The following is a 25,904-nucleotide window of genomic DNA, read 5'->3' on the forward strand; positions in this document are numbered from 1 at the left end:
ACTTATCCCATTTTCCCACTTGTTTTCCACTTGCTCACAATCCCAGTCCCTCTTGTTCAGTCTCAGTGGTTTTTCCTAACAATGTCACTTTCCTCTTTCATTTTCTTTTTCTACTTAATCCATCTCTGCCTACATCCTGGCTTGTTGCCACATCCCGCTTTGTGCCTTTCACTTCATTTATTTGATGCTACTAGTTCCAAAGTCCATCACTTTATCCATGCTATGTTATTTTTTTTTTTTCCCCTCCCTGCTGCTACTCTCACTCCTGCAACCTACTTTTTCTCATTTGTTCCATTTTGCTGACTGCAGGTGGCTACAGTCCTCTTTTCTTTTTTCTCAAATAGGGAAAATATTGTCCTGGTCTACACTGTGTTAAGAAAGGAGATCTGTAATGAGTGTCAGACATGATTTCATATGTCTGTAACAGTAAAATTGATCAAGTTTGCAATTGCAAAGGAAATGCAAAAACACTACTCCTATTTAGATATTTATGAGACTTTGGCTTTATATGAGATTCAGTTTTTTAAGGTGTACTGTTTTGTAATGAGCAGCTAGTACATTTAAAAATGAAATCACACTATCTCAAATAATTTAATGATTATCTTACAGGTGTTGAGAGTCTGTCACTTGCTCTGCTTTTCTTTGTTTCACTCCCCAGTAGCTTAACTGAATGTAGGTTCCTAATTTGCACTTTTCTTAATATCTTTGATGCTTTTTGAAGTGCCTGTTAATTAATTAAATACAATTCTCCAATGTTTTTCTAAGTAGTTTTTTTCTGTGATGACTTATCTGATTGTATTTATTCTGTCTACAGAATATGTAACCAGCCTCAAGTTACAACAATTCTGCTATAAGAGCTTAGTACTAATAGTGATAATAATAGTAATAACAAACTTATTATTTTATTGATTTTACTTTATTATTTTATGGATTTGTATTTTTTATTGCTTAGCTTTTTAACATCCAGATTTTCTCTGGTTAACACTTTGTCTAATACAAGGTCTTCACTCTGTACGAACATGGGAGCTCACGAGGACTGAGGAGTATATTTTCCCATACCCTACTCTCAGGAGTGCTTCATTTTTGACTGATTTATCTTTCTGACAGTTTAAAAAAAACAAAAACAAAAACAACACAACAAATCATAAAAAGTCACAGGCAGCAATTCTAGCAAAGTGCCTAGTAAAAATTGACATGGTAAGGATAATACTCACTTTTTAAGCTCAGTCAAATAAAGTTAAACCTTTTGAGCAACAGGTTCTTATGAGTACAGATGTAATCCATCTCACTCAGTGGTGAAGACTACTCTTGATAATGGTGTAACCACTAGTATTTCTTGGGTTCTGCCTAGTGTTTTGTTGTGTTTAGATGTGTGTTTAAATATCTTAGATTTTAAAAAAATAATTCTTGGGGATTTATGTTTTTCCCCACAAGAGATTTATGGTCTAAAATAAAGCTGTTTTTGGTCAAAGATCATTGAAACCCCATGCTAACATCATGAAGATTTAGACTGGGTATTAGGAAGAAATTTTTTACTCTAAGGGTGTTAAGACACTGGAACAGATTGTTCAGAGATTGTGGATGCCCCCTCTCTGGAAGCAATCAAAGCCAGGCTGGGTGGGGCTTTGAGCAACCTGGTCTAGTGGGAGGTGTCCCTGCCTAGAGTATGGAGGTTGGAACCAGGTGATTTTAAAGGTCCCTTCCAACCCAAACCGTTCTGTGAATCTATGAAGCTTTGGTTTCCCATAATGTGTCTTTTTCTTACTGTGGATGAGGGCATGCTTGGGACCACATCCAGAGAAAATGGAGTGGGAACCTAAAAAAATAACAGTAAGTGGAAGGCAATTACAAGTGTAGGGTAGGGAAGACTCAGTCAAAGAGACTTGAGAGATGGATGTCAAGAAGGAGAAGAAAAATAACATTTTCCCAAACAAAGTGTAGCAGCACCAGTAGAAGATGGAAGAAAAGAAGTTATTGAGATACATATAAGGAATTAGGAGTCTCAGATAAAGAGAATAAAGAGAAAGAGCTTGGGAAATCCAAACTAAGTGGAAGAACAAATGGTTAGTGGTGAACCATGTCAATAAGCGTGGTAGGAAATGTCCAACTTTAAAACAGAAAGATTTGCTAATGTCTAGTGTGGTAAAACTTAGCCCCTTTACCTTTAAGGGAAAGTTGTATTTTCATAATATGCTTACTGTAATCACTTATTGATTGTTTTTTCCCCTCATAACTTTTTAATTTCAATGTTGAACTCCATATTTCATTAGCTTTAAAGAACTGTTCAACTCCAGTGCCCCCCTGCCCAGTAAATGTTTGCTGTATTCATCTTTGATTATTTTTCTAGCTCCTTAGATCATAATGCTCTCATTAATGTGAATCACACTTTCTTTTTCTGTAATATTTCCTTCGAGTACTGAAATTTATTGTAGGCAAGCTTCATTTTTTTTTCTTACTTGCTACTCCTGCTGGTGTGACTGTAGTAGTCTGTCTGTGCGTTTGATGATGCAGTCTGTCTTGTTTATCAAGCTGGGAGTTTTGAAATGCACAAATCTTTTTACTTAAATATGATTTGTAAATTGTAATAGTATAATCTTTCTTAATATATTTTCACTGAGAATTTTCTATGTCCACAAATATTCAAACTATTAAAAGTTTACTAACAGATTGATTCACGTAGAGACGGTCTTCTTTGGAAAAGCCATACATGAAATTTACTGCATCACACAGACTCACAGAATAGTTGGGGTCTACCAGGAAGCAAAAGTCCTTTTGTGCAGACCCTATTTCCAGCTCAGTGGTCCTTAGCATGTCTTGCTTCCTGAGGTTGTTGTTCTCCTCTGGCAGCATTTAGTATGTCTATTTGATGAAATACACAAGGCTCCGATCAGCTCATTTCTACAGACCACTGAGATCCCTCTGAATGGCAGCATAAACCCACTGTGTACCATCCACTCCTCCCATGGAATCATAGAATCACCAAGATTGGAAAAGACCTCTAAGATCATGCATCCAACAATCCACCTATCAACACTATTTCCCATTAAACCATGTCCCTCAGTACAACATCTAAATGTTTCTTGAACATGTCCAGGGACTGTGACTCTACCACCTCCCTGAGCAGCCAGTTCCTGACCACTCTCTTGGAGAAGAAGTATTTCCTAACATCCAATCTAATCTCCCCTGGCTCAACTTGAGGCATTCCTCCAAGTCCTATTGCTAGTTACGTGGGAGAAGAAGCCAACTCCCATCTCACTACAACCTCCCTTTAGGTAGTCATAGAGAGCAGTAAGGTCACCCCTGACCCTCCTCCAGACCCCTCATGAGCCTTGTTGCCCTTCTCTGAGCATGTTCCAGGGCCTTGATGTCTTTCTTGTAGTGAAGGGCCCAAAACTGAACACAGTGCTTGAGATGCAGTCTTATCAGTACTGAGTACAGAGGGATGATCACTTCCCTGCTCTTGCTGGCAGCACTAATTCTGATACAAGCCAGGATGCCATTGGTCTTCTTGGACCCCTGGGCACACTGCAGGCTTATGTTCACTCAAGTGTCAAACATTTCCCTCAGGTCCGTTTCCCCTAAGCAGTCTTCCAACCATTCTGTTGCAAGCTTGTAGCATTTTGTGTCAACAACAAACTTGCTGTTTACTCTGCCCCATCATGCAGTTTTATAAAGAGGAGTGCTCAGGGCTAAGTTCCAAGAAGAGGAGCATAGGGTGAAAGAAGTCTCTTGGAATCCTGTCAAAAGACACTGAATGATTAGTGGCATCGAAGGAGAATCAAGTGATGTTTTTTAAGGAAGATATTTTAAATAATTTCCATTACTTGTACTTCTCTGTGCACAGTGAAACATCCCTTATTCATTTTTTAAATCTGTACACGGAGGAATTCAGTGACACATCTTTGCTTCATATGCGCTTCCATGTCAGATACCATTTTGTCGGATTGCCTCTCTACTGCCATCTGTTGCATAGCAGCAAAATGTAACGGAATATTGGTGAGAAGGTTCAGCCTCTACTGCCATACCACCAACATCCAACTCTGGGTTATGGACCAGTGTAATAAAAAAAGAGGCATTACTTTTGGTTCAGCCCATATAAACCAGCACAGACAATGCTGAAAAGTAAGAAAAGAAGGATGTGTCATTTTTTTTTCTTATTGTCTGCAATTTTTCTTATCTTAGTCATATCTAATTCATTTTTGTCTCTTCAGTTCAATAGAAGTACTTTCAGACAGTGATAACTTGCTGTGATTGTTAAGTAAATATTTCTGTTGTTAGCACAATTCTGAAGATGTGACAGTTGGATTTTAAAATACTTTTTCTGAAACATAAAAGGATGAAGTTAAAACTAAGACATTTCTGCTTATTCAAAAGCAGTTATCTGAAATTAGCAGTGACCTGAATCAAGGATTTCCAGCTGGAGTTATTTCCTTAACAGCAGGAAGCATTGACCTTGTACCAGGGAATGGTCTTTTTGTAGCACAAAGCCAAAGATTTGGTAACTCAAAAAGCTATTTATTGTTAGTAAGATGCAAGTGCATGAAAAAACATGATTTTGATACAACTACCACTTTTTCATAATGGCTGTTGATGAGATTATGTAACTGTTACCAATTTACTTAGCTCAGTGACTAAGCATGTTCCATTTTTTCATAGGAAAAAACACAGAAAAATATGTGTTGAGGGTTCTTTGTTGAAAGCAGGGCTAATTGGATTTGGAAATAAAGCTTCCTCCCTGCTTTCTCAGTTTGCTGAATTTTCTGCTGCTACTGACAGAATAGGAAACCAGTATTAGAAAACTGAGAAGAGCAAGACTTTTTTTTTTTTTTTTTTTTTTTTATTTAATAGAAATTTACAAAAGTGCTTTCCTTGTTTTTCTGTGATGACAGGTTAGAGGGTTTTTATCTTTGTGTTTAGCTGATTTGTCCTTATCATGCTCCTTCCAAGTAGATTGTCTGCTATATATTGAATCCACATTGAATTTTACTGTTTATATTGCAATGATTTCCATCCTTTTAATCCTTTATTTATTTGTGTGTTTATTTATTTGCTGCCTGTTTTTATGCCTATTTTTAAAATTGCTAGCTTTTCCCTTTGAATTCAGGTTTCAGGTTTTTTTATTTATTTATTTTTTTATTTTATTTTTTGATTGTTTTTGTTTTAAACTCATTTATTCTGCTGTAGAGAATGCTTTCTTTCCTTCACAGCTTACTTTCCTCTCTAGCGCACCCTGGCCAGCCCTGGTGATTATATTTGCATTATAAATTCCATTTGCCTGGCATCTATCTGAAAGTGCAAATAGTTTTCCAGCATAGCTGAGCTCTATCTTTGCATTCACAACATATTTTTTCCTTTTCTTGTGTAGTTTCTGATGAAATTCCTTCTTTCTTATTCCTTTCTCTCCAACCAATTGAACGTAGACATTACGTTCATCTTTTATGGATAAACGTACACTGAGACTTTGGTGCAATGATAGGAAAGCTTTCCGAAAACAATTGCCTGCAGCAGTCTTGCGGGATTTGAAAAATATGTTTTAGACCTTTTTATTCTATAATACTCTACCCTACCGTACTGTACTATAATTGCTACCATTTCTATTAGGTTAAATGGGCTTGGTAAATGTAAGATAAATATGCCAATTTTCACTGCTAACAAAGAAGAGATTTACTTCCAGGGTAGATGTGACTCATATCCCTTTGGAAGTGGTGGCACACGGTAAACTAGACATTAAAAAATACTTACAATTTCAATCTTTTGACAGGTGATGATGTAGGGTTAGTTTTTTTTTCCTTGCTGATGAGGATTTCTTTACGCATTTAAGTATGGAGGGAGTCTGTGGGGTTGGACTATGCTGAGGATACAGTGAAATTGAATGAGAGCTACATTTCACTCTGTCTCTTGTGATTTATACAAAGCCGTAAATTAGCTGCACAAAAGTGGAATTTTGAAGCTGTTGCCTTTGGTTTATTCGGTGATTTCAGCTAGGACAAAATTCACTGAATGACAAATGTGCTACTTCTGCCATTTCATTTTCTGTTTTTACCCATTTTAGACCAGCCTTGTGAAGCTGCTTTTGACGCACTGGGCAAATCCCAATCTTCTTAACTGCAATAATGAGAAACCTTCAGGTAGGTGAAAATCTATGCAAGTTATCTGTATATTAGTTACCGTGATACTTCTTTCCTTCGTGCTGGCTTGTTATACACAGGCATGCACACATAAATATGCACACACACACATACATGCATGTGTATGTATGCATGTACTTTATGTAGTGTGTATACACACATTACATACATACATGCATATATATGTTTTCTGTATACTGCTGAGAATTGCTTGTCATGGTCATGTCAACAGTTTCATATCCCATGATGACATTTTCTTCCATCTGTTGCATTCTTTGATCATTATTTCTGATTTTTCCTTTTAAGTTCTTGAGTGACTTGTGATAGCTGCACTTACATTTGATGTAAGTCTTGGTGACTTCTTACTGAATTCCTTTCTGTTTTTCAGTTGATAATAGTAGATGCCTCATGAACTAGAATCCCTGTTGCTGCTGACCAAACACAATTTCACTGTCCAGCTTTCAAATGTAATGCCTATTGCTTCCCCCAGAATAAGTCACTTTCTTTGGCCAAATAGCAACAGGATCCGAAGTACTGACTAAGGAAAATAAGATTATAGATTAGTGTAAGTTGGAGGGGACTTCAAAACTGACCCAATCAATAATGCAGAACTAATGTCAATAATGCTAGGTAGTAGTGCTGAAAAGAAGAAATCTTCTAAGTCTGGAATAAAATTGAGGATGGAACCTAGCATTGTAGAAAACTGTATTTTCTTTCTGTCAGATTAGTAGGAGAAACTTCCTTTGCATAATAAAATAGGTGAAGTTATGCTTCAAATGATGTGTTATCTACAGGTGTACTCCTGGGGGACTTACAAAAACTTAATCTCATGAAAGTTGTTTGTATTTAGATACATGACAGTTTTTATTAAATACTAAGGACTAAACTGAGATCACATAATAATACAGCTGGCTAAATACATTTAGTATGCATTAGATACAACTGAGTTAACTGTATTTCTGGTCTGCAATTACATCTCATTTCAGCAGTTCTGTACATAAATCTTGTTTGTAGAAATAGATTTGAAAAGAATTTGACTGTGTTTTCATTGAAGTGCACAGGTGAAAGAGTTTGTTTCTCCTCATGTCCTTTGAGTTGTTAAATAAATACTTCAGTTCACTGCACAAATGGGTTTTGAGGTTTTGCACAGAACAGCTTAATTTCATACTGAATTCATTCGCTTATGTATTTCAAGTATTATTTTATGATCAGTATCTGGAGCAATCCTTTTCGTTTTAACAAAATGGTTATCTAGTCAGCTTAATCTTAATTTGATCTGGAGAGTTGAATTGAAAGGAGCTTTCCTGTACTGTTTTTTCTTTTTGTCTGATATCTTGATGTTCCAACGTCTTAGATATTGCAGCTTCTGAGTTTATTGAGGAAATGCTTCTGAAGGCTGAAATTGTTTGGGAGGAAAAAATGAAAGACCCTTTATCCGTTCCTACTTTATCTCAAGAAGAGCCTTATGAAGAGATCATCCATGATCTGCCCACGCTTTCCAATAAACTGTAAGTGTTTTCTGTTAAGAGTGATGCATCCTGTCTGTGTCATTGGAGATAAACCTGACTGGACATGGCCTTGGTCATCCTGCTACATGTGGCCCTAATTGAACAGGACTGTTGGACAAGATTACCTCGATAGAGCTCTCTGCCAACCTCAGCCATTTTGTAACTCTGTGTGATTTGATGGATCAAGTGTTTCATTTTGGAAATTTACCAAATCTCTTATTTTTTCCCTTTTTCCCATTTTTCCTTTTCCCCTTCTTCATTTTTTCCCCTTTACCCCTTTCCCTTTCTTCTTGTCAACCTTAATTCTAAAAATCTAAATTCAGCCTTAATTCTGTGAGTAGTAAAATGCACGGTTATGATTGCCAGTAAAATCATCTGTCATTATCTTAAGCAGAATTATTAGTTTAACACTATGGATCCAAGAAACCTTTTAGTAAGATAGATGAGAATAATGCAGTAAAGCTACCAATACCTATGAATGAAGCAGGGAAAAGATCTGAAAGTAAAAATCACAGATAAAATGCTATGGCCCCAGATAGCTATAGGTTTGTAGTTTATTTATTATTATTATTGTTGTTTTATTATTATTATTATTGTTTATTATTATTATTTATTATTATTATTTATTATTATTATTATTGTTATTTATTTATTATTATTATTGTAGTTTCACAATACATTGAATCAAAGAGTCAATTTGTATCTTAAATTTTAAATGTTGAACTTTTTGTATTTTCTTGAGAAAAAAATTGAGTAAATCTTGAAAAAAAAAATTGAGAAAAGGTTGCCATGCATAAGTAAAAAAGAGATGTAAAAGAGATGTAAAATAGCGTATGGTAGTTTTATGGTAGAGCATGTTGTCAATTTCTCAAATTCTACTTTCCTTATGCTGTAATCCATTATACACAACACAGTTGCCATATAGTTGCTGTGTAGTTGAAGCATTTTAGTAACATGAGGCTGTAAAATACTGTGTAACTTTTTTTTTGGACCAACCACGGGATATTGGGAAAAAATAAATAAACCTCTCAAACTATGTACAGACAGACAGAGAAGATACATTAATTTTCATTTTTATCAGTTATAATTTGTAGTCTGCAGAACATATTTGGAACACAAATGAAATCTGATAGGAGTAAGCAATTGTGATAAAATTAAGTATGAATTTTGAGTTAAAAAAACAAAGGCTCGAGGTTCTCGAACATAATGAAAAACTGTATTTTTAAGTATTGATAGAAGTAACATTATCAGAAGTAGAAAGTACATAGGTTACTTCTGTAACACTGCAATGTTGCCTAGCAAACTAATTTTTTCTTACAGGTTTTAGAGGTTTTCATCACTTTATTATTCTTATGTATTGGATAATGTGTCATCCATTTTTCTTTTCCAGTGTTTTATATTCTAGAAGTTTTTGCTAGATTTTGTACTGGACACTTGCTTTAATGCTAAAACACATTAACTTTTAAAATGTGTGGTTTGACCATGATAGAAGCAGTCTGAGAATCTTCCTTCTCCACACTTTCATTCCCAAAATACAAGAGCTGTTTCTTGAGGACTTTCTAAATGGTTACTCTTCACATGACTGTTATATAAAACTGCCACGGGTGATGAACTTCACTGGAAGTTTTGGGAAAACAAAGGACATAGAGTGGAAAAATAATGGAGATGGATTTATTTATGAAAGCGGGCAGGTTAACTGCTCTTGCATTTCTTGGCAGCGTTGTCCCGGTGTGTGACTGCAATGAATTTGGTAGTGCTTACATAGCCTACATTGGAATTCAGTAATAGGTCAAACCAAAGATATCTTTAGTCCAGTGCTCTGCGTTTGAGAGTGGTCTATTGGATATAGCAAGGGGGAAAATATATAAGGATGTGGTAAGCTTGAAGTAATGTTGCAGATTTTCAGCAGTCCTAGATTTAGAGACTTCTTGAGCCAGATCTCTGTGCTTAGTAGCTCTCAGTTCTGCTAGCAGCATGGTGAGTATCCGAGGACTGTCTGGCCAGTCAGCAATTTGCAGACAGGAGAGATCTTGAAATGCAAAAGACTGCTGCACTGGGCACATACATGACTCAGGTGTCACTACTGAAAATCTAGAAAATATGAGTTATCCACTCTGTACTCTCTGCAGAGTTCTGTTTTGCTTAGAAACAGTATTTATCTCAGCTGTGTAGTGTGCTTGTTCAGCAATGAAAAATAAAGCTTTACAGAGGGTTATTCTTTCAGATAGTAATAGCTGTTTTCTCAAGATAGAGTGAATTATCATCACGAGTGCCTTTTAGTCTTGATTCATTAGGGAGGCAGTCTAGATGACTGTTCAACCAAATTCTTACCTTTTCAATGGCTATTGCTGAAAGTGAGTTCTGTCCTTTGTGCTTTATTAAAGCCAATAGACAGACGTGTGACATACTAGGTTGAAGATGAATCTGAGCAGGTCTTGTGTATCAAACAAGAGCTGCAAAGACAAATGCACAGGATTAACCCACAGTTACAATTGCTTTAGCCTATATTATTTCCGTACTCCATCAACTCTCCTGACATAAAGAAGTATGTTTAGATGGATGAGATAGTTTCACAAGAGTTTATTTAAGTCTATGTTGTAGTTGTATTTCTTTGTGGCCGTCTCTCAGTAGAGAAAAGCACTGTAAAGGAGACTGCAAAATGATAAACAAGCAATTACAAATAGCATGTACCCTGTCAACAAATCTGATTGTACGGGTTCTACATTAAATTAATGTATTGATTTCTGGAAGAAAAGTATGAAAAGACTGATTGAAGGTCTGCATCTTTATTCAGTTAAAAAATAAAATAAAATAGGAGTTATTATATTTGTGGTATGCTTGATAGTGGATAGTTGGATTGAGGAGAGGTGGACTGGGAAGGATATGAATGGACTGCCCTTGGTGGCACTGCCCCAGCCACCTTCCCCCCTCTTCTCCCTTTTAGTGAGACAGGGGGGAGAAGAGGAGGATTGAGAAGAAGGAAGCTTGTGGGCTGAGGTAAGGATAGGGAGTTCGCTTACTGGCCTCAGTCAGCAGACTCAGCTTGGGGAATTTAACTTAGTTTATTGCCACACTTTTTATTGTGTTTAATCCATTCAGAAGTTTATGTTATGTTACTTTAAAAAGTTTTGAGACTGACTTTTCAGGTATTATGCAGTTTACATTAGCCAGTGGAAGGATTACAGTAACAGAACTGAGAAGTTCTGTTGAATTTAACCTGTAAGTTCTAAAAGCACATGAAAATGACATTGCAGATTCTGTTTTGATAGAATTCTTTTTGCATGTTTTTTCTACCTGGATTAAAACTGCAGTATTGATTTGAATATTGATGATAAAACCAAGTAATTGATTTAATTGATAGCCAGAGATGTTAACTCCATAGCTTAATGTTTAGAAATGTAAAGCATTCAGTTAATCTCATGGCAGTGCAAGGTAACCCAAGCCTTTTTGTAAGAAACAGTAAAATGCCAGAGGATGGAAATTCATAGAAAACCATCTTAGATTACTAAAAAAACAAATAAATTAGTTGCATATATGGCAGCTTGTATAATTAAAAATTGAAGTGACTGTTCCTCCATGTAACATGCAAGATCTTTTCCAAGTCACATATGGTAGTACCAACAATGCTTCATTTTTTCAAACACAGTTACTCTTGATAACTCTCCTGATCTATTATGTAACATCATTTTGGCTTAAGTCTTCCTTTATCTTCTTGAACTTGAGGCAAGATGAACAGTTGAAAAGTTATGGTGTATCCCCCTTTTAAGTTAAAAAAGGCATCTGTGGAAACAGTAGGTATTTTTTGCCCATTTTACCCTATTTTACAGTGTGAGTCACTTTAGCAACACCTGAGGAGTTTATGGGTAAAGTGAGAAGTTTATGTCTGAATTTGAAAAACAGTGTTTCTAATATATGTTATAAAGTTAGCATAGAAGTGGAAAAATTAAACAGAAAAATATTAAATTGCACATACTCAAAAATCTTGAATCTTTGCAATTTACCTAATTTATCTATGTAGTCCATCTTTCATCAGTGCAGGCCTGAATTGATAGGAGGCAGAAGGTACCACATTCAGACTACATGGTGGGTGTGGTAGGATAGTCCAGCCAAGATTGGCAATGTGCTCCACAGTCTTCTGCTGATATGGGGCCTGGTGTTATCACATCGCAAAAGAAAAGCTGTCTTCTTTGGCCTCTTCTCTAAGCCTTCAGCTTAGTCAGCGTTATTATCTAGTGATCAGAATTGATGATTTATCCAGTTTCCAGAAAATCAAGAAGGATCACCGCTTTCCTATTGCAAAAGACAGCATACATCACTTTACTCACTTTGGGCTGCATCTTGAACGTTTTCTTTGATTGGGAGCTCACATTTTGTCATTCCATGGATTGCCATTTTGACTCTGTCTCATAGTAGTGCCACCGTATCTCATCACTGCTAATGTTGCAATCAACAAAACTGACACCTTCAGCTTCCCATTGGTTCAACAGGTCCTGACAAATTGCGTATGGTGTTCTTTCTGTTCCTGTGTGAACATTTGTGGGAGCCAACTGACACAAAACTTTGCAGTATTCCAACATTGCCACCATAATTACCAACACATTGACGCCAATATTCAGCTGTGTACAGAGTTCCCTGGTTGTAATCTGCCGATCTGCATGCATGAGCTGATCAAGATGCTCTTCATTATGCAACAGCTGTGCATGGCTATCCAGAATGAGGCTGCCTTTCATGCCATTGTCATCACTGCTGAAACACACCACCCACAGCCTCACTGTGCTCACAACCACTTTTTGGTTTCCAAAAATGTTCAGCAAGAGTTGATGAACATCAAAGGGTGCCATTTTTTTTTTACATGGAAAAATTGAATGATCTCCCTTTGCTTCATATACACTTCCATGTCAGATGCCATTCTGTCACACTGTCTGTCCGCTTCCACATCGCACAGCAGCAACATGTAATGGAATATTGGCAGGAAAGTTCAACCTCTACTGCCCTCCCACCAACATCTGCCTCCTACACTGTGGGCCAGCATAATAAAATAGAAGGCACTACTTTCAGAGCAACTCTTGTACATAAAAAGGATTAGATAATGGCTCAAAAGCAAGGCAAAAGGCTTTTGGCTCTTGGATCTTTTGTCGATGTCACAATTGGTGACCAGATTTACGGCCAAATTATGTGAATCAAAGCAGTAAATATAGATGTTTATTTTCACAGAATAACAGGATATTCTATAGTGGAATGCACTATTCCCACATTGGCTCCACATCTACTTTTAAAATAAGTTACATACACATTTTGGCAAGGACTTGCTGTATACTCCTTGAAATTGTCTTGTTTGCACTATCAGAGGCCAAGCTATTTTTTTGTACAATGTTTGTGTTCTCAACTCCTGGGCTGATTCCTCACTAATTCCTCTGGTTGTAAAACACTGCCAAATCTTCCAAGGTTTTGACATTGTTTTTTAAAACTGTGGTTTTAAAACATGGTCTGATGTATCAGTAGGGAAAATATCTCCACGCATGTAAAAATGAGTTTCCATTTACATGTGAATAAAGTGTATTGTACGTACTGGCAGTGATTTCAGGAGTTCATTTGGTTTTTTATTTGTTTGTTTGTTCTTTTAAGTGTACCACAAATACAACACAACTTTTATTCATAAAATGTAGTTTAGCATTGTCTAAGTAGGAAAAGCTAAAAGGTTGTGGGTTTTTTTGTTTTGTTTTGTTTTTTTTTAACTGCAATGGCAATATCTGTATTGAATTATTTTTAACACATTACTTTTCAAAACAGTGTTACATACATTAATTGTGCATTTTCAATTCAGTTTTCAAATTGCCTATTGATTTGCCCCAGCCTAGGGCTGTCAAATAGAGTCTCATGCATATTCTGTTTGGTTTGCTTAGTTCTGCTTCAAAATGGATCTGCATAAAGGTGAATTTTAAATCAAAGTCTTTTGCTCTGTGTCTGTTTAGGAGCAGACCCACCTTGGTGAACAGTTTAGTTTATTACCAATTTCTGTTTTTGTACTTGAACTAACTCAAGTGTCTCAGCCTTGAATTGTACCTTAGTTCTGTGTTTGTTCCACCTACATTGGTCAATCTTTTGTTTATCTGACATCTTCAACAGGAATCTAATTGCTTTATTGATTCTCTTTATAGCAATCCCCTGGCTTTACCAATTGCCAAGCAAGACAGTTTGCTGGAGAAAGACACCATGTTCAAGGATGCAGCTAAAGGTTTGTGTAAGCAGCAGTCTCAAGACAGTGCATCTGAAAACGTCATGATGAACAGTACAGCCAAACTCGAACAGGTAATTGCATACAAATTCCTGAAATATTTCTGTTGTTTATGCCTGGAAATTGTAAATTTAGTGAATCTGAAGAAAGTGATAATTTTTTTCCCTGTTGCCACAAAGCAATATGATTTGCACTGTGGAGCCTTGTCTCCTTGCTCACAGAGTGGCTCTACAAGGATCTTTCTCTCTGCAAAGGCACCAGCTGCCTTCTGCCAGCTCCTGAATGGTGGCTCAGTGGCTCCGAGCTGCTCAGGCCCTATTGGTAGTTGACAGAAGTGGAGGGACAAGTCTTAGTGCTTCTCATAGTGTGCTCCAGTCTCCAGCTTGGTTTTACAAAGGAAAAAAAAACCAACAACTTGGGATACTGAAAAACCAAAATACAATGTCTGGGGAATCTTAAATTGCAAAATTAGTGCCTAATTCAGAGAGAGGAGTTGCCAGATTTTCAGCTGCAGTGTTAACTCCCTGTCATGTTCTGATATATTAGGATGCAGGCACACTTTACAGGATTACAGCCTTATTCAGTGCATGGGGTGAATGCAAAAGGAGGCAATTACCTATTGCTTATAAATCTGGTATGTTCTAAATTTAAATATTTAGAACCTAAGTATTATTTTTTGGGGAGGCTTTATATTTTGTTGTATGTATTTGGGAAACACGTATTCCAGAAACATTTAGCCATGTGCAAAAAAACACCTACTTAGAACTGGGGGCTGGAAGGAAGGATTTCCTTTTAAAGTCACTTGCTGTGCGTTTGAAGCATAACAAAGGAGCAGAATGCTGATTTCATTTAAACCATGTTCAGTTTATAATAACCATGCTGCCTTGGCAGAAGTGTTCATATTCCAGTGCTTCTTGAATATGTTTCAAAGGAATGTTGTGTTAATCATATGAGATCAATCAGTGAATTCATATGTCAGTCCTATGAGTCTGTCTCTGAAAGTGCTCAGTTTTGGAATGCCATGGAGCACGCAGTTTGCTATTCAGTCTCTTCCACTGTAAGATACCACAAAACGCTTTACACTTGGCTTACATCTTGTTTTCATTTCATACCAATTGTGGCCTTGCTGACTGTGCACTCTTGTGACAAAAACACAGTCAATCCAACAAAGAAGAAATGGTAGAAATGCTTCCATCTGCTTTAGTAAGAGCCCTATTACAATTGTACAGAAAGAGAGGGAGTTGCTTAACAGAGTCTTGCTGAAACTGGTATTTCCTTTTGTATGTTCAACAGAAGTTTGGACAAAAATATACGTACTTCCTTTTCTTTGATACTGTTTTTATGCAGACCTTGCTAAAATTACTCAAGTTTTAAATATCTCTAGGTTAGACGTTAGCTTCATGGTAAAACATATGCAGAAGCCGATCAGAGAAACAACTGATCCTCAAGTTGAGAAAGGGCAACCAAGGGTTTCCATGCTGATATCTTTCCCCTCAACCGTGATGTTTAGAGTCACTTCTGAGTCCCAGTGCAGATCTTAAGACATGACTTCTGTCTCTCAATACTTCTGTGCCACTTCCCACAGTAGGTCAATTCAAAGACATGACAGCAGAATGAACTTGGAAGCTAGAATTTTTGTTTAGTGGTGATACCGAAGGAAAACTTTGAACAATCCCTTCCCACTACCCCTCCCCCGTAGGTATACTCATTCTAATGGATTTCACTGTCTTTTATTCTTAGCAGTTGCATTACAAACTATGTTCAAAGTAATCATGTTCTCTTTAATTTTTCAGTAGGATATCTGGAGTCACTGCTTGGATTTTATGTTCATATATTATTCAAATACATCAGCATGATATTTCCAGTGCTTTGTGTCGGAAATATCATACATTCTTGGGCAATATGGCATGCAGATTAGGTCTTTATTGGAGGATCAGAGAGAAAAATTTCATCTTATTACATCTGAAACATGCATTTTTAATAGAGAAAGGCCATAACTTTTTTGGCTTTGAGAAAACTAACAGCTTTATATGTAGCCTCAGGTATTTTTAATTGCAAAAATAATGAAAAAGTATTTTAACAAAATATTATTTCTCACGAAGCAAGATTTTTATTGCATGAAGTAAATTAAATGGTGATCAAATTACTACATTTATGCAGCATTTTAGGTCTTTCTTGGTTTGTTGTTAGCTTTTGCCTTTTCCAAGGTAGAAGCTGCTCTTTGATCATATGTAATTTCAAAGTCTGTGTTGCCAAACAAAGAAAGAAGTATGAGTAATTTCCAGAATTTTAGTCTAGCTGGCAATTTCTCCTCTCCGCTGTAAGGATATTTTTCTACTTGTACTAATTCAGCAAAGAAATACGGATTACATCTTATCTTTTTTAAATTAGATCCTTTAAAGTATTTTATCTTTGCCTTATAGTTCTTGTTTAAGTATTATTAATAGAATCATAGAATGGTTTGGCAAGAACCTTAAAGATTATCTAGTTTCAATTCTCTGCAATGGGCAGGGCTGCCCCCCACCAGCTCAGGCTGCCCATGGCGCCATCCAACCTGGTCTTCAGTGCCTCCAGGGAGGGGGAATGCAGAGCTTCTATGGACAGTCTGTGCCGGTCTCACCACTCTCAGTGTAAAAAATTTCTGCTTAACGTGTAACCTAGATCTCCTTTCTTTTAGTTTAAAGCCATTCCTCCTTGTCCTATCACCATCAGATCATGTAAAAAGTCGGTCTCTCTCTATAAGTTCTCCTCAAATACTGGTCTCCCCAGAGCCTTCTCTTCTCTAAGCTAAACAAGTCCACCTCTCCCAACTTTTTTTTTCATGAAGAGAAGTGCTCTGGCCCTTTGACCATCTTCATCGCCCTTCTCTGAACCTGCTCCAACAGCTTTATGCCTTTCTTCTGCTGGGGCCCCAGGCCTGGGTGCAGTACTCCAGAGGGGGCCTGAGATGGACACAGTAGAGGGGGACAATCACCTCTCCCTCCTTGTTAGCCACTGCTCCTTTGATGCAGCCCAGGATATGATTGGTCCTTTGATCAGCAAGTGCACACTGCTGGCTCATGTTCAGCTTTTTGCCTACCATCACCCCTTCTTGGCAGGGCTGCTCTCAATGAGTTCTAGTTGCAGTTTGTATACATATCTGGGATTTCCCGACCCAAATGCAACACTTTGCACTTGGCCTTCTTGAACTTCATTAGGTTCAGGTGGCCCCATTTTTCAAGCCTGTCCAGGCCCTTCTGGATGGCATCCCTTCCTTCTTTTGTGTCAACTGCACCACTGAGCTTGGTGTCATCAGCAAAGTTGTTGAAGATGTACTCAATCCTACAATGTGGATCATTGATAAAGATGTTGAAGAACACTGGTCCCAAGGCAGACCCCCCAAGGGTACACCTCCACATGACTGCCCTCCACATGGATGTAGAGCCATTGACCAAAACACTTTGGTTATGACCTTCCAACCAACTCTTTATCCCCCTACTCCGTCCATCAAATCCACATTTCTGCAATTTAGAGATAAGGATGTGGTGCAGGACTGTGTCAAAGGCCTTACAGAAGTTCAGCTAGATGAAATCAGTTGCCCTTCTTTTGTCCACTCATGCTATCACTCTGTCATAGAAAGCCACCAGGTTGATCAGGCATGATCTTTGGACAAGCCATGCTGGCTGTCTTGGATCATATCCTGTCTCACATGTGTCTAAGCATAGCTTCCGTGAGAATCTACTTCATGATACATCCTGACACAGATGTGAGGCTCACCTGCCTGATCCATGGCTCTTGCTTTCTCCATTTCTTAAAAACAGGAGTGATATTTCCTTTCTCCTATTGAGATTTCTCCTGAAATCTGTGATGATAACCTCTGATGCCCTTTTTATTGTTTTAGTGTCACCTAGTAGATATAGAAGGGACAGTTATGTATATCACAGCTTCATATGTAAAACCTATAATGCTTTACTTACTTTATATCACAAGCAATTAAATACAAAAATGATTAGAGATAGTTATCTGAGCAGTTAATGAATATTGCTTAGTGAATGTAATTTAAATGAGTGAATAGTAGTCTTTGTTAGCATTAGGAAAATCTCAAAAGTAATAGCATCCTAAGGCATAGTTGTATAGAACTTATGCTTTATTTATGACCATTTTACTTCATTGACTGTTTTGTAAAATATACATCATGGAGTAAGATAGCCAGATAAGAGCATCAAGATAAAAAAAAGTAGAGAAAAGTCATCTGTACGCTCAAAAAAATGAATGATAAGAATGAATTTGTAGATGTCTGCAAAAAGGTTATTAATGATGAAAATGATGTTCATGATCAAGTCAAATTGTTTGTAAATTTATTGTATTGAGTGTTTCTTACTTGTCATTCTCACCTCAGTTTACATTTTGTATGATATTCTTGCTCACTGAGCTGTGAATTTTGATGCAAAGACTCTGTTACAAAATATATAGTCACCAAACATTCAAGGTTGTAGAAAAGCATGTTGATAGTGAAAGACTTGTGTTACCTTACACATCCAGAAGTTTAACTGAGTGCTTTACATTTCTAAACATTAACCTGAAGAGTCAGCATCTTTGGCTATTACCTATATTATGAAATAAAAGAAGCATGAGCCTGTTCTCTCACCTAGAGACATGTGAGATGTGTCAGTGCACATCTATCTTCCACAAGACAAAACTCTTTTCTCCTTAAAAAGACGGGTCTGTGTCCAAACAGCCTACTGGCAAAGAACATTGGCAGCATACCTGAATGATATCTGTGCATTATCTGACTGAGCGCTGGCTGGAATGGGCTGAGAAGGAAGTGTGTTAATTTTACAGAAGAGACCTCAGGCTAATGCTCTAATCCAACCTTCACAGCGCGGGAGTTCTGTTTCTTGACAGAACTCAAGGAAGCATATTAAAGAGCTGTGTTGATTTGGTTGCTGCAAACTTGGTGAGCACATTGGTAAGGGAAGGAGGATGTAGGATTCTGTTCTTTCATCTGCTGACTCTCTATGAGAAGCTATAAAGAGATTTTAATAGGATTTTACTTTTCTTTTGTTAGTTTTGTTGTGCTCCAGTGTGCATTATCAAAATGCCAAGGGGAATTCTTTTTTCCAGCCAGTCTTACATCCAACTACCATGGTAATAGGAGGAAAAAAAAAAAAAGAAAAGCAAAAAAAAAAACCACAAAAAAATGAAAAAGAAAAAAAGCAAGAATTTCTATCTTCTTCTATGTGACAAAAGAATCATAGAATTCTTAGAGTTGAAAGGGACTCTTAAAGGTGATCTAGTTCAACTCCCCTGTAATGAACAAGAACATCCACAGCTAGATCAGACTTCCCATAGTTTGATCCAGGCTCATCTTAAAAGTCTCCAGAGGTGGGGCATCCACCATACCTCTGGGCAGCCTGTTGCCGTGCCTCACTAGCCCCCTCACTGTAAAAGACTTTCCTGATATCTAACCTAAATCTACCCTCATTAAATTGAAACCATTTCCCCTTGTTCTGTCTCCACAGACCTTGCTTAAGAATCTGTCCCCTTCTTTTCTATAGCTCTCCCTTAGCTATTGAAAGGCAGCTATCTGGTCTCTTCAGAGCCTTCTTTTCTCCAGACTGAACAGTCCCAACTCTCTTAGCCTGTTCTTGCAGGAGAGGTATTCCATCGCTTGGATCATTTTTGTGGCTCTCCTCTGGATGTTCTTCAACAGGTCTGTGTCTTTCCTGTCTGAGGACTCCACATCTGGATGCAGTACTCTAGGAGAGGCCTCAGGAGCACAGAGTAGAGGGGCAGAATTACCTCCCTCATCATGCTGGCCACACTTCTTTTGATGCAGGGTATGGTAGCTTTCTGGGCTGTGAGGGCACATTGCTGGCTTGTGTCCAGCTTCCCATTCATCAGTCCCCCCAGGTCTTTTTTTGGCAGGTTTGGCATTCAGTCCTTTCACCTCTCAGCTTGTATTATTAGTGAGGGTCGCCTTGTCCCAGGCGCAAACTTTGCACTTGGATTTGTTGAATCTCATGGGCCCACTGCTTAAACCTGTCTAGGCACCTCTGGATGGCATCCTGTCTCTCTGGGGTGTGTTGACTGCACCCCATATCTTCGTGTTATCAGCAGACTTGCTGAGGGTGCACTCAACCCCACTGTCAATGTCATTAACGAAGATATTAAAGAGTATCAGCCCCAGCACTGAAATCTACATTCAGTTTAGTGGGATGAGGAATGCACCTGCAGAATAAGCAGATAGACAAAGATATAGCAGGCAACCTGTGGAATCCTGCTTATATGTGGCTTGCTCAAAACTTGTGCTCTTCTTTCTGAGCCTTGATAGGACAAATATTGTAAGAAAAAAGTTGTCATTTCCCTAATAGATTTAAAAATGAAGATTAGTCATAGTAACGAGTAACCATTTCAGCGTAGATCTCTTCTGAAAAAGATTCAACCAGGGAAAATGAGGGCTGTTAAATTTTAGTTGGCCTATTTGCAGTTTACATCTTGGGTTAAGTGAATATTAAATGTATTTGTAAAAACAGTAATTACATCAGCTAAATGTAGGAAATTACATCCTTGAGGTATCTTCTCTTTTATATTTATACATTTATTGCTTTCTGGATTAATGAATTGAAAGGTATTTTTTCCACAATTTTATGTGGGAAAGCAGGAAATAGAAAGCATCATTAAAGTGTGTAATTGGGCACTACTGCCTTGTTGTTCATCTATGCAGCTGGTACAATACTGGCTCTTAAAACTACAATAGAGCATAGAAGCCAGTCAAGTATAAAGTGTGTGTTTTGGTATCTGTTTTCTAAAGTATGACAGTACTGAAATCTCAACATTTTTTGCAAAACAAAAGCAGCCCCAGACCCCTAGCTAAAGATATTTGGTAGAATTAAAAGAATGAAAATTTTTTATCTCTCTATTTCTAAATAATCTTTGTCTTAAGCTTGTTTGGATCATTTTAAAAAGAATCCAAATAAATACCATTTTCCTTTTATTTTTTTTTTTTCTTCCAAGAGTTTTCTTCCCTTCCTGATGGTGCTATCTACCTTGCTGCTTAATCTTTGATTGAAGATATAGGGGTATAAGAGATAAGATTAATATTGATTGAAAAGTTGGAGAGATGGGCAAATAGTTCGGTGGTAATGATATTTGGTGTGCATCATTTATCTCTTCCTGGGAAGAGAGAAGAGTAAGCAGTCACCATTGAGTGAATATTTTGATGCTGATATTCAATACTACCATTGTCAGGATAAATAATTTGATTGGACAAAAGCTCTAAGTTTGTATTTGCATATATGTTTCAAGAATCTTGAAGTACTGACATGAAGTGAGATTGTTAGTCTAATTTTATTAAGATGAAATTCTTCAGCAGTATCAATCAGTGCAGCTCTGACAGATGTAGGAAGAAAACCCAGATTTCTTGATTATACCTTGAGTCTACAAAAACAATGTGAACTAAGTAGTTTAGGATCAGATTGTGTCAATATTAAACACTAGTATCAATAGTCATTGGGGTCTTCTCCTTATCAGAAGTGCACTCCATGTTCCCCCCAAAATCTCCTGGTCTGCTTCCTGCTTCTGAACATCTTCATCATCCATACTCAAAGTAGACACTGCAGAGTACTTTAGTAAACTCAAAACAAACAAATCACATCATTCTGTTGTCATTCACATGAGGATTTTCTGTTTCTAAGTATTCTCTTGATGTTCAATAATTTATTTCTTTAGCGTAAAGAAAAGAATTTAGCTAAATTGTAAGCTTAGATCATAATTTTTGTATCAGTGTTTGATACAACTTGATGTATCAGTATTTATTTTGGCTTTAATCAAATTTCCCCAACACACTGAGTTTTTTTCTTCTGTCTCCAATTCTGTTGGTTGATATTTATTGTTTTCTTATTTTTTACTTTACCTTGCAGGGCTTATATTTGTCATCTCAGAAGTACAAGGCTTATTTAATTCACCAGTTTTGCCTACTAGCTGATTCTGAATCTGTTTTGATCTCCTTCATGATACGATTTCCACTTTTGATTAACTTCATTTTATTCTACTGAATTCTAATAGAATTTTAAATCCTTTATGATGTCGAGTAATATGAAAGATTTGCTAAATATTAGGCAGTAAATAGTTTACATGTATACACTTGTATAGTGTTGATCTGCTATAAATGTTCAATGAACTGCTCTTGAGCTGGAAATCTCTTTGTGTTTAGGGAGAATCAGTGGCATTCAAATGGGGGTCTATAGAGTTGTACACCTTATCAATCCTAATTGTTTTTGATATACTTCTCTTGCTTAAGATCATTTAATGGTATGGAAGGAGTGACATATAGCTGTCTATTGCAGTGTACATAAATTCTAGTGATCTAAGCTTATGCTTTATGTTAGAACATTAGAGTATAAAATGATTGGCTGTGAATTTGCCTTATTTCTCTGTGCAACTTGTGTTTTCTAGATCAAGCTTATGCCTCCAGCTCCGAATGATGACTTGGCTTCTCTGAGTGAGCTAACAGACAGCAGCCTACTTTATGAGATTCAGAAGCGTTTCAATAATAATCAAATATATGTGAGTTACTATTAACTTATCAACAGTAAGCCTTTAGCAGAAGAAAATAAGATAAAACTTGCAGGATTACTTTTACAACTATTGGATAGTGACCTGACCAATACTTATAATTAATATTTGAATGGATGACGACATATGTGTATGTGTAAGCCCTGCAATTTCTAGAGTTTATACAGGAAAACCAGAAATAAAAAATGGAATGATACTTTAAATAGGCTCAGATAAAACCAACATGTTTATTTCACTGAACGTCCGTACTGAAAAAAATAGATAGGCACATGTAATCTTTCCCTCTTAAACTGCTGGAAGATCCTTCCATCTTATAATGTTATGCTAACTTAAATTTAAAAGAGCATATGATTGCTGGGAATTTAGAAAAAAAATAAGACATAATCATGGAAGTTTTAATTACTCATAATCTCTTCCTGTATTAAATAAATCATTCTCTATATCTTAAGTCATCTAGATACCAAGCAAAAAATTGTAATGTAAATTTTCTAGTCAATGCTATAATAAATATTGGAAGCATGTAGTTGTACTCCTGTACAAAAAGTCGCACTTGAAAATTTTGCTGTCTCTGTTCTTATCTTACTCATAACTTATTTCTGATGTATTGAGCAGTTGAGTGGCATATTAATGTGAAACACGATAATCTCTTTAACATGAAAGACTTCTGATTTCATGTTTCAAGGTGTGCAGTAAAGTTCCATTCCACAGGAAAACCCAGGTCTGAAGTTAAGCTTGAGGAGAGAAAGGAAATGTATTATTTCATTTCGTAAGGAAAAGAAGTATATTTTCTACAGAAGGCAATATATTCCTTCTCTCAAAGTAAAAATATTTCATTTGGTGAAAGGCAACACAATGGTGACTGTTCATATAATAATTTACTGTCACACTTCTTTGGAGACATAGATCTGAAATTTTTGCATTGTAAGAGTGTGATACACTAACAGCTACTTAAATGGAGTGAGAAGCATAGCAGCAAGGGTGACCTACAACCTTCTACTTCAGTACATCTTTCAAATATGAGTTTTTAAACATGAAATAGTGAAATCTCAGAACCTTTGCAATCAATGGATGATTTGCTTTTATTTTTAATATAGCTATCTCTTTTTTCATATGCTTGTGTATATTCATGAGCATATGTAACTTGTAATATATGTATCCATTGCTGTCTTATCCCACAAGAAAACTATTTTAACGTACCAGTTCTGTGTAGTGAATATAGCATTTCTGAATTCTGATGTTGAACCCATGAATTTGCTTGAGGAACTTGTTTATGTGTTAGCTGTGTCACATTTTTGTAATTTAAAAATAGTGGGTTGCAAAGTAACTTTCAAGTAACATAACAATAATTTATGCAGTGCATTTTTTCTGTGCATAATTTTCCATTATAAAGAATTCTGTTTTATTACAAAGAGTAATTAATGCTATCTGAATTGTAAATTTTGATCTCAATTTAACAAGAATTTAAAAGCACGGAATTCTCAAATTATATTTAATGTATTGATAGCTAGACTTAAGATGCTTTGTGAAAAGTCTTTCCTGGAAGAAAAACATTAGACTCCTTAGGAATTAATTTATTTCTTAATAAAGCAATTATGTGATATGTCTCAGTGCCTTTGTTGTTGTTTTTTTTTTTTCTTCAGACCTACATTGGTGATAAATTGCTGCTTGTTAACCCATTTAAAGAACTTCCCATCTATTCCACCATGGTAAGCATTCTGTCTGTAAAATGTTATAGTGTGGAGTTTTTTTCAGTGCATTCATATAATTAGTTAACAGGCCAGACTTCTGTAATTAACCTATATAAACGCCCTATCTTATGTTGGGAGCATCTTAGTTTAAATAAGTAGCAAAAATTTTTGTATTTCTTCTGTGATACCACTATTTTTGTTATCTATGTCTTATTTGTGTGAAAGCCACCTTGCTAATGTTTTGTGAGTGATAGCATGCACAATAGTTAAAACGTGGTTCCTGATGTGCAATGTAACATTGGTGGCTTCTGCTACTTCCAGACTTGCAGGAAGAGATGACCATGCTTTATACAATGGTTGCTTGCATTCACAGCTTGCTAAAAATGCAGTTACGAAGATGAAAACCTTGAGATGTGCTGGAAGGCTCAGACTTGCTGCCTGAGCTCCGTATCAGGCCATTCAGTTCAGGCACTGTATAAGCAAGGAATGCAGAGTACTTGGTTTGAGCTTAGACTATGCTGGGGCAGTCACAAAGGTATGGTGTGTGTTGGGCACAGATAGCGTAGGGGCAAACATGAGTCTGTGTCCGCACTGTCAGCTGCACAGAGCTGCTGAAGAAGTGTTTCTGAAGTTTCTTTTTCTTCGCTAGGATCCTTAGCTTTCTCGTTTTTTACTTACGAGGTAAACTAGTTGCTTGCAGGGAATTTATCATGTCAGTATGTGGACATCAGTACTAAATTAAGTAGACTTTGTAGATTGTTATGAATGGCTTGGTCTCTGCTTCATCCTCAGTGAGACATTCCGGAGACAGAGTGTGTGCATGACTGTTGATTTTTCATTTTTAATTCTCATCCTACATTCATTATTTTCTTGTAATGGCAATGAATTCAGGTCCCTTGCTGTATTAGGTACAATAAAATATATTTGTTTAGTTTAACAAGGATTATAAATTGCTCAAAATCTGGTAAGCAAATTAATCTGTGTTTGCTTGCTGCATCATGAGTGCTTTGTGTGTATCAATAGATCTGTGATGTTTGGTGGTAATAGCAGCAGATTTCAAGTATGAAGACTAAATTTAGTTTCTATAAATGGAAATCATCCATAAGCCATAGGGTGTTGTATAATTATATTTTTCCTATCACTGTATATTTTGCTTAAGTTGTGTACCAAGAAGGAGCTGTAAAGAAAAAGAATTCAAATATATTGGCCTTGACATAATTTTTAAATCCAGGATGAAGCAATGAAAAAATGATCATGTATATTATTCAGAAACAACAATAACAACATCTCAGATTTTCTTCCTTTTATATTCATTTGTCATAACTTGGCAATTTTATGTTGACCTTCCACTCCTAGTTCCAATAAACTACCAAAACAAATCATTTTGTAATCAGTTTTTCACACTGAGATAAAATAGTGTCATGCATTAATATACTCTGCTTCATTTGATACAGTTGTTAGATGATAGTATTAACGCATTTTTACACTGAAATGCTCTTTACTACTATAGTAGCACTACTAGAAACGTAACAGACATCATTTTTGAGGTGACATAGGAACTGTTTGTAGAAACAGTGATTCCTATGGTCATCTTGTTGTGTCACATTTGTGCGGAGTTCAATCATCAGAGTAGAGCAAATGCGTGTATTCTTTAAGTCCATTAGTAAAATGTCTAACCTTGCAAACATTATGCGCTGGCAATAAGAGTGTGAAGATTTTTAAGATCATGTTGTTTTACTCAGTTCAAAAAAGGAGCACTGTGGAGTGCCATAGTTCTGTTTAATTTTGT

The 25,904-nt window shown here is 36.6% G+C and overlaps 1 protein-coding gene across 6 annotated transcripts in view; it reads left to right on the top strand.

Annotated features, from left to right (window-relative positions):
* The window catches only part of MYO16 (myosin XVI), a 373,785-nt gene that overhangs the window by 181,922 nt on the left and 165,959 nt on the right, over positions 1–25,904 (top strand). For all 6 annotated transcript variants that reach the window (XM_048957497.1, XM_048957167.1, XM_048957264.1 and 3 more), the window contains exons 8-12: positions 6,053–6,128; positions 7,483–7,636; positions 13,795–13,945; positions 22,308–22,418; positions 24,068–24,133. In XM_048957497.1, the coding sequence (XP_048813454.1) occupies positions 6,053–6,128; positions 7,483–7,636; positions 13,795–13,945; positions 22,308–22,418; positions 24,068–24,133 (558 nt within the window). The remainder of the gene's footprint in view (positions 1–6,052; positions 6,129–7,482; positions 7,637–13,794; positions 13,946–22,307; positions 22,419–24,067; positions 24,134–25,904) is intronic.

The sequence above is a fragment of the Lagopus muta genome, chromosome 1 (assembly GCF_023343835.1).
Source record: "Lagopus muta isolate bLagMut1 chromosome 1, bLagMut1 primary, whole genome shotgun sequence".
Classification (NCBI taxonomy): Eukaryota; Metazoa; Chordata; class Aves; order Galliformes; family Phasianidae; genus Lagopus; species Lagopus muta.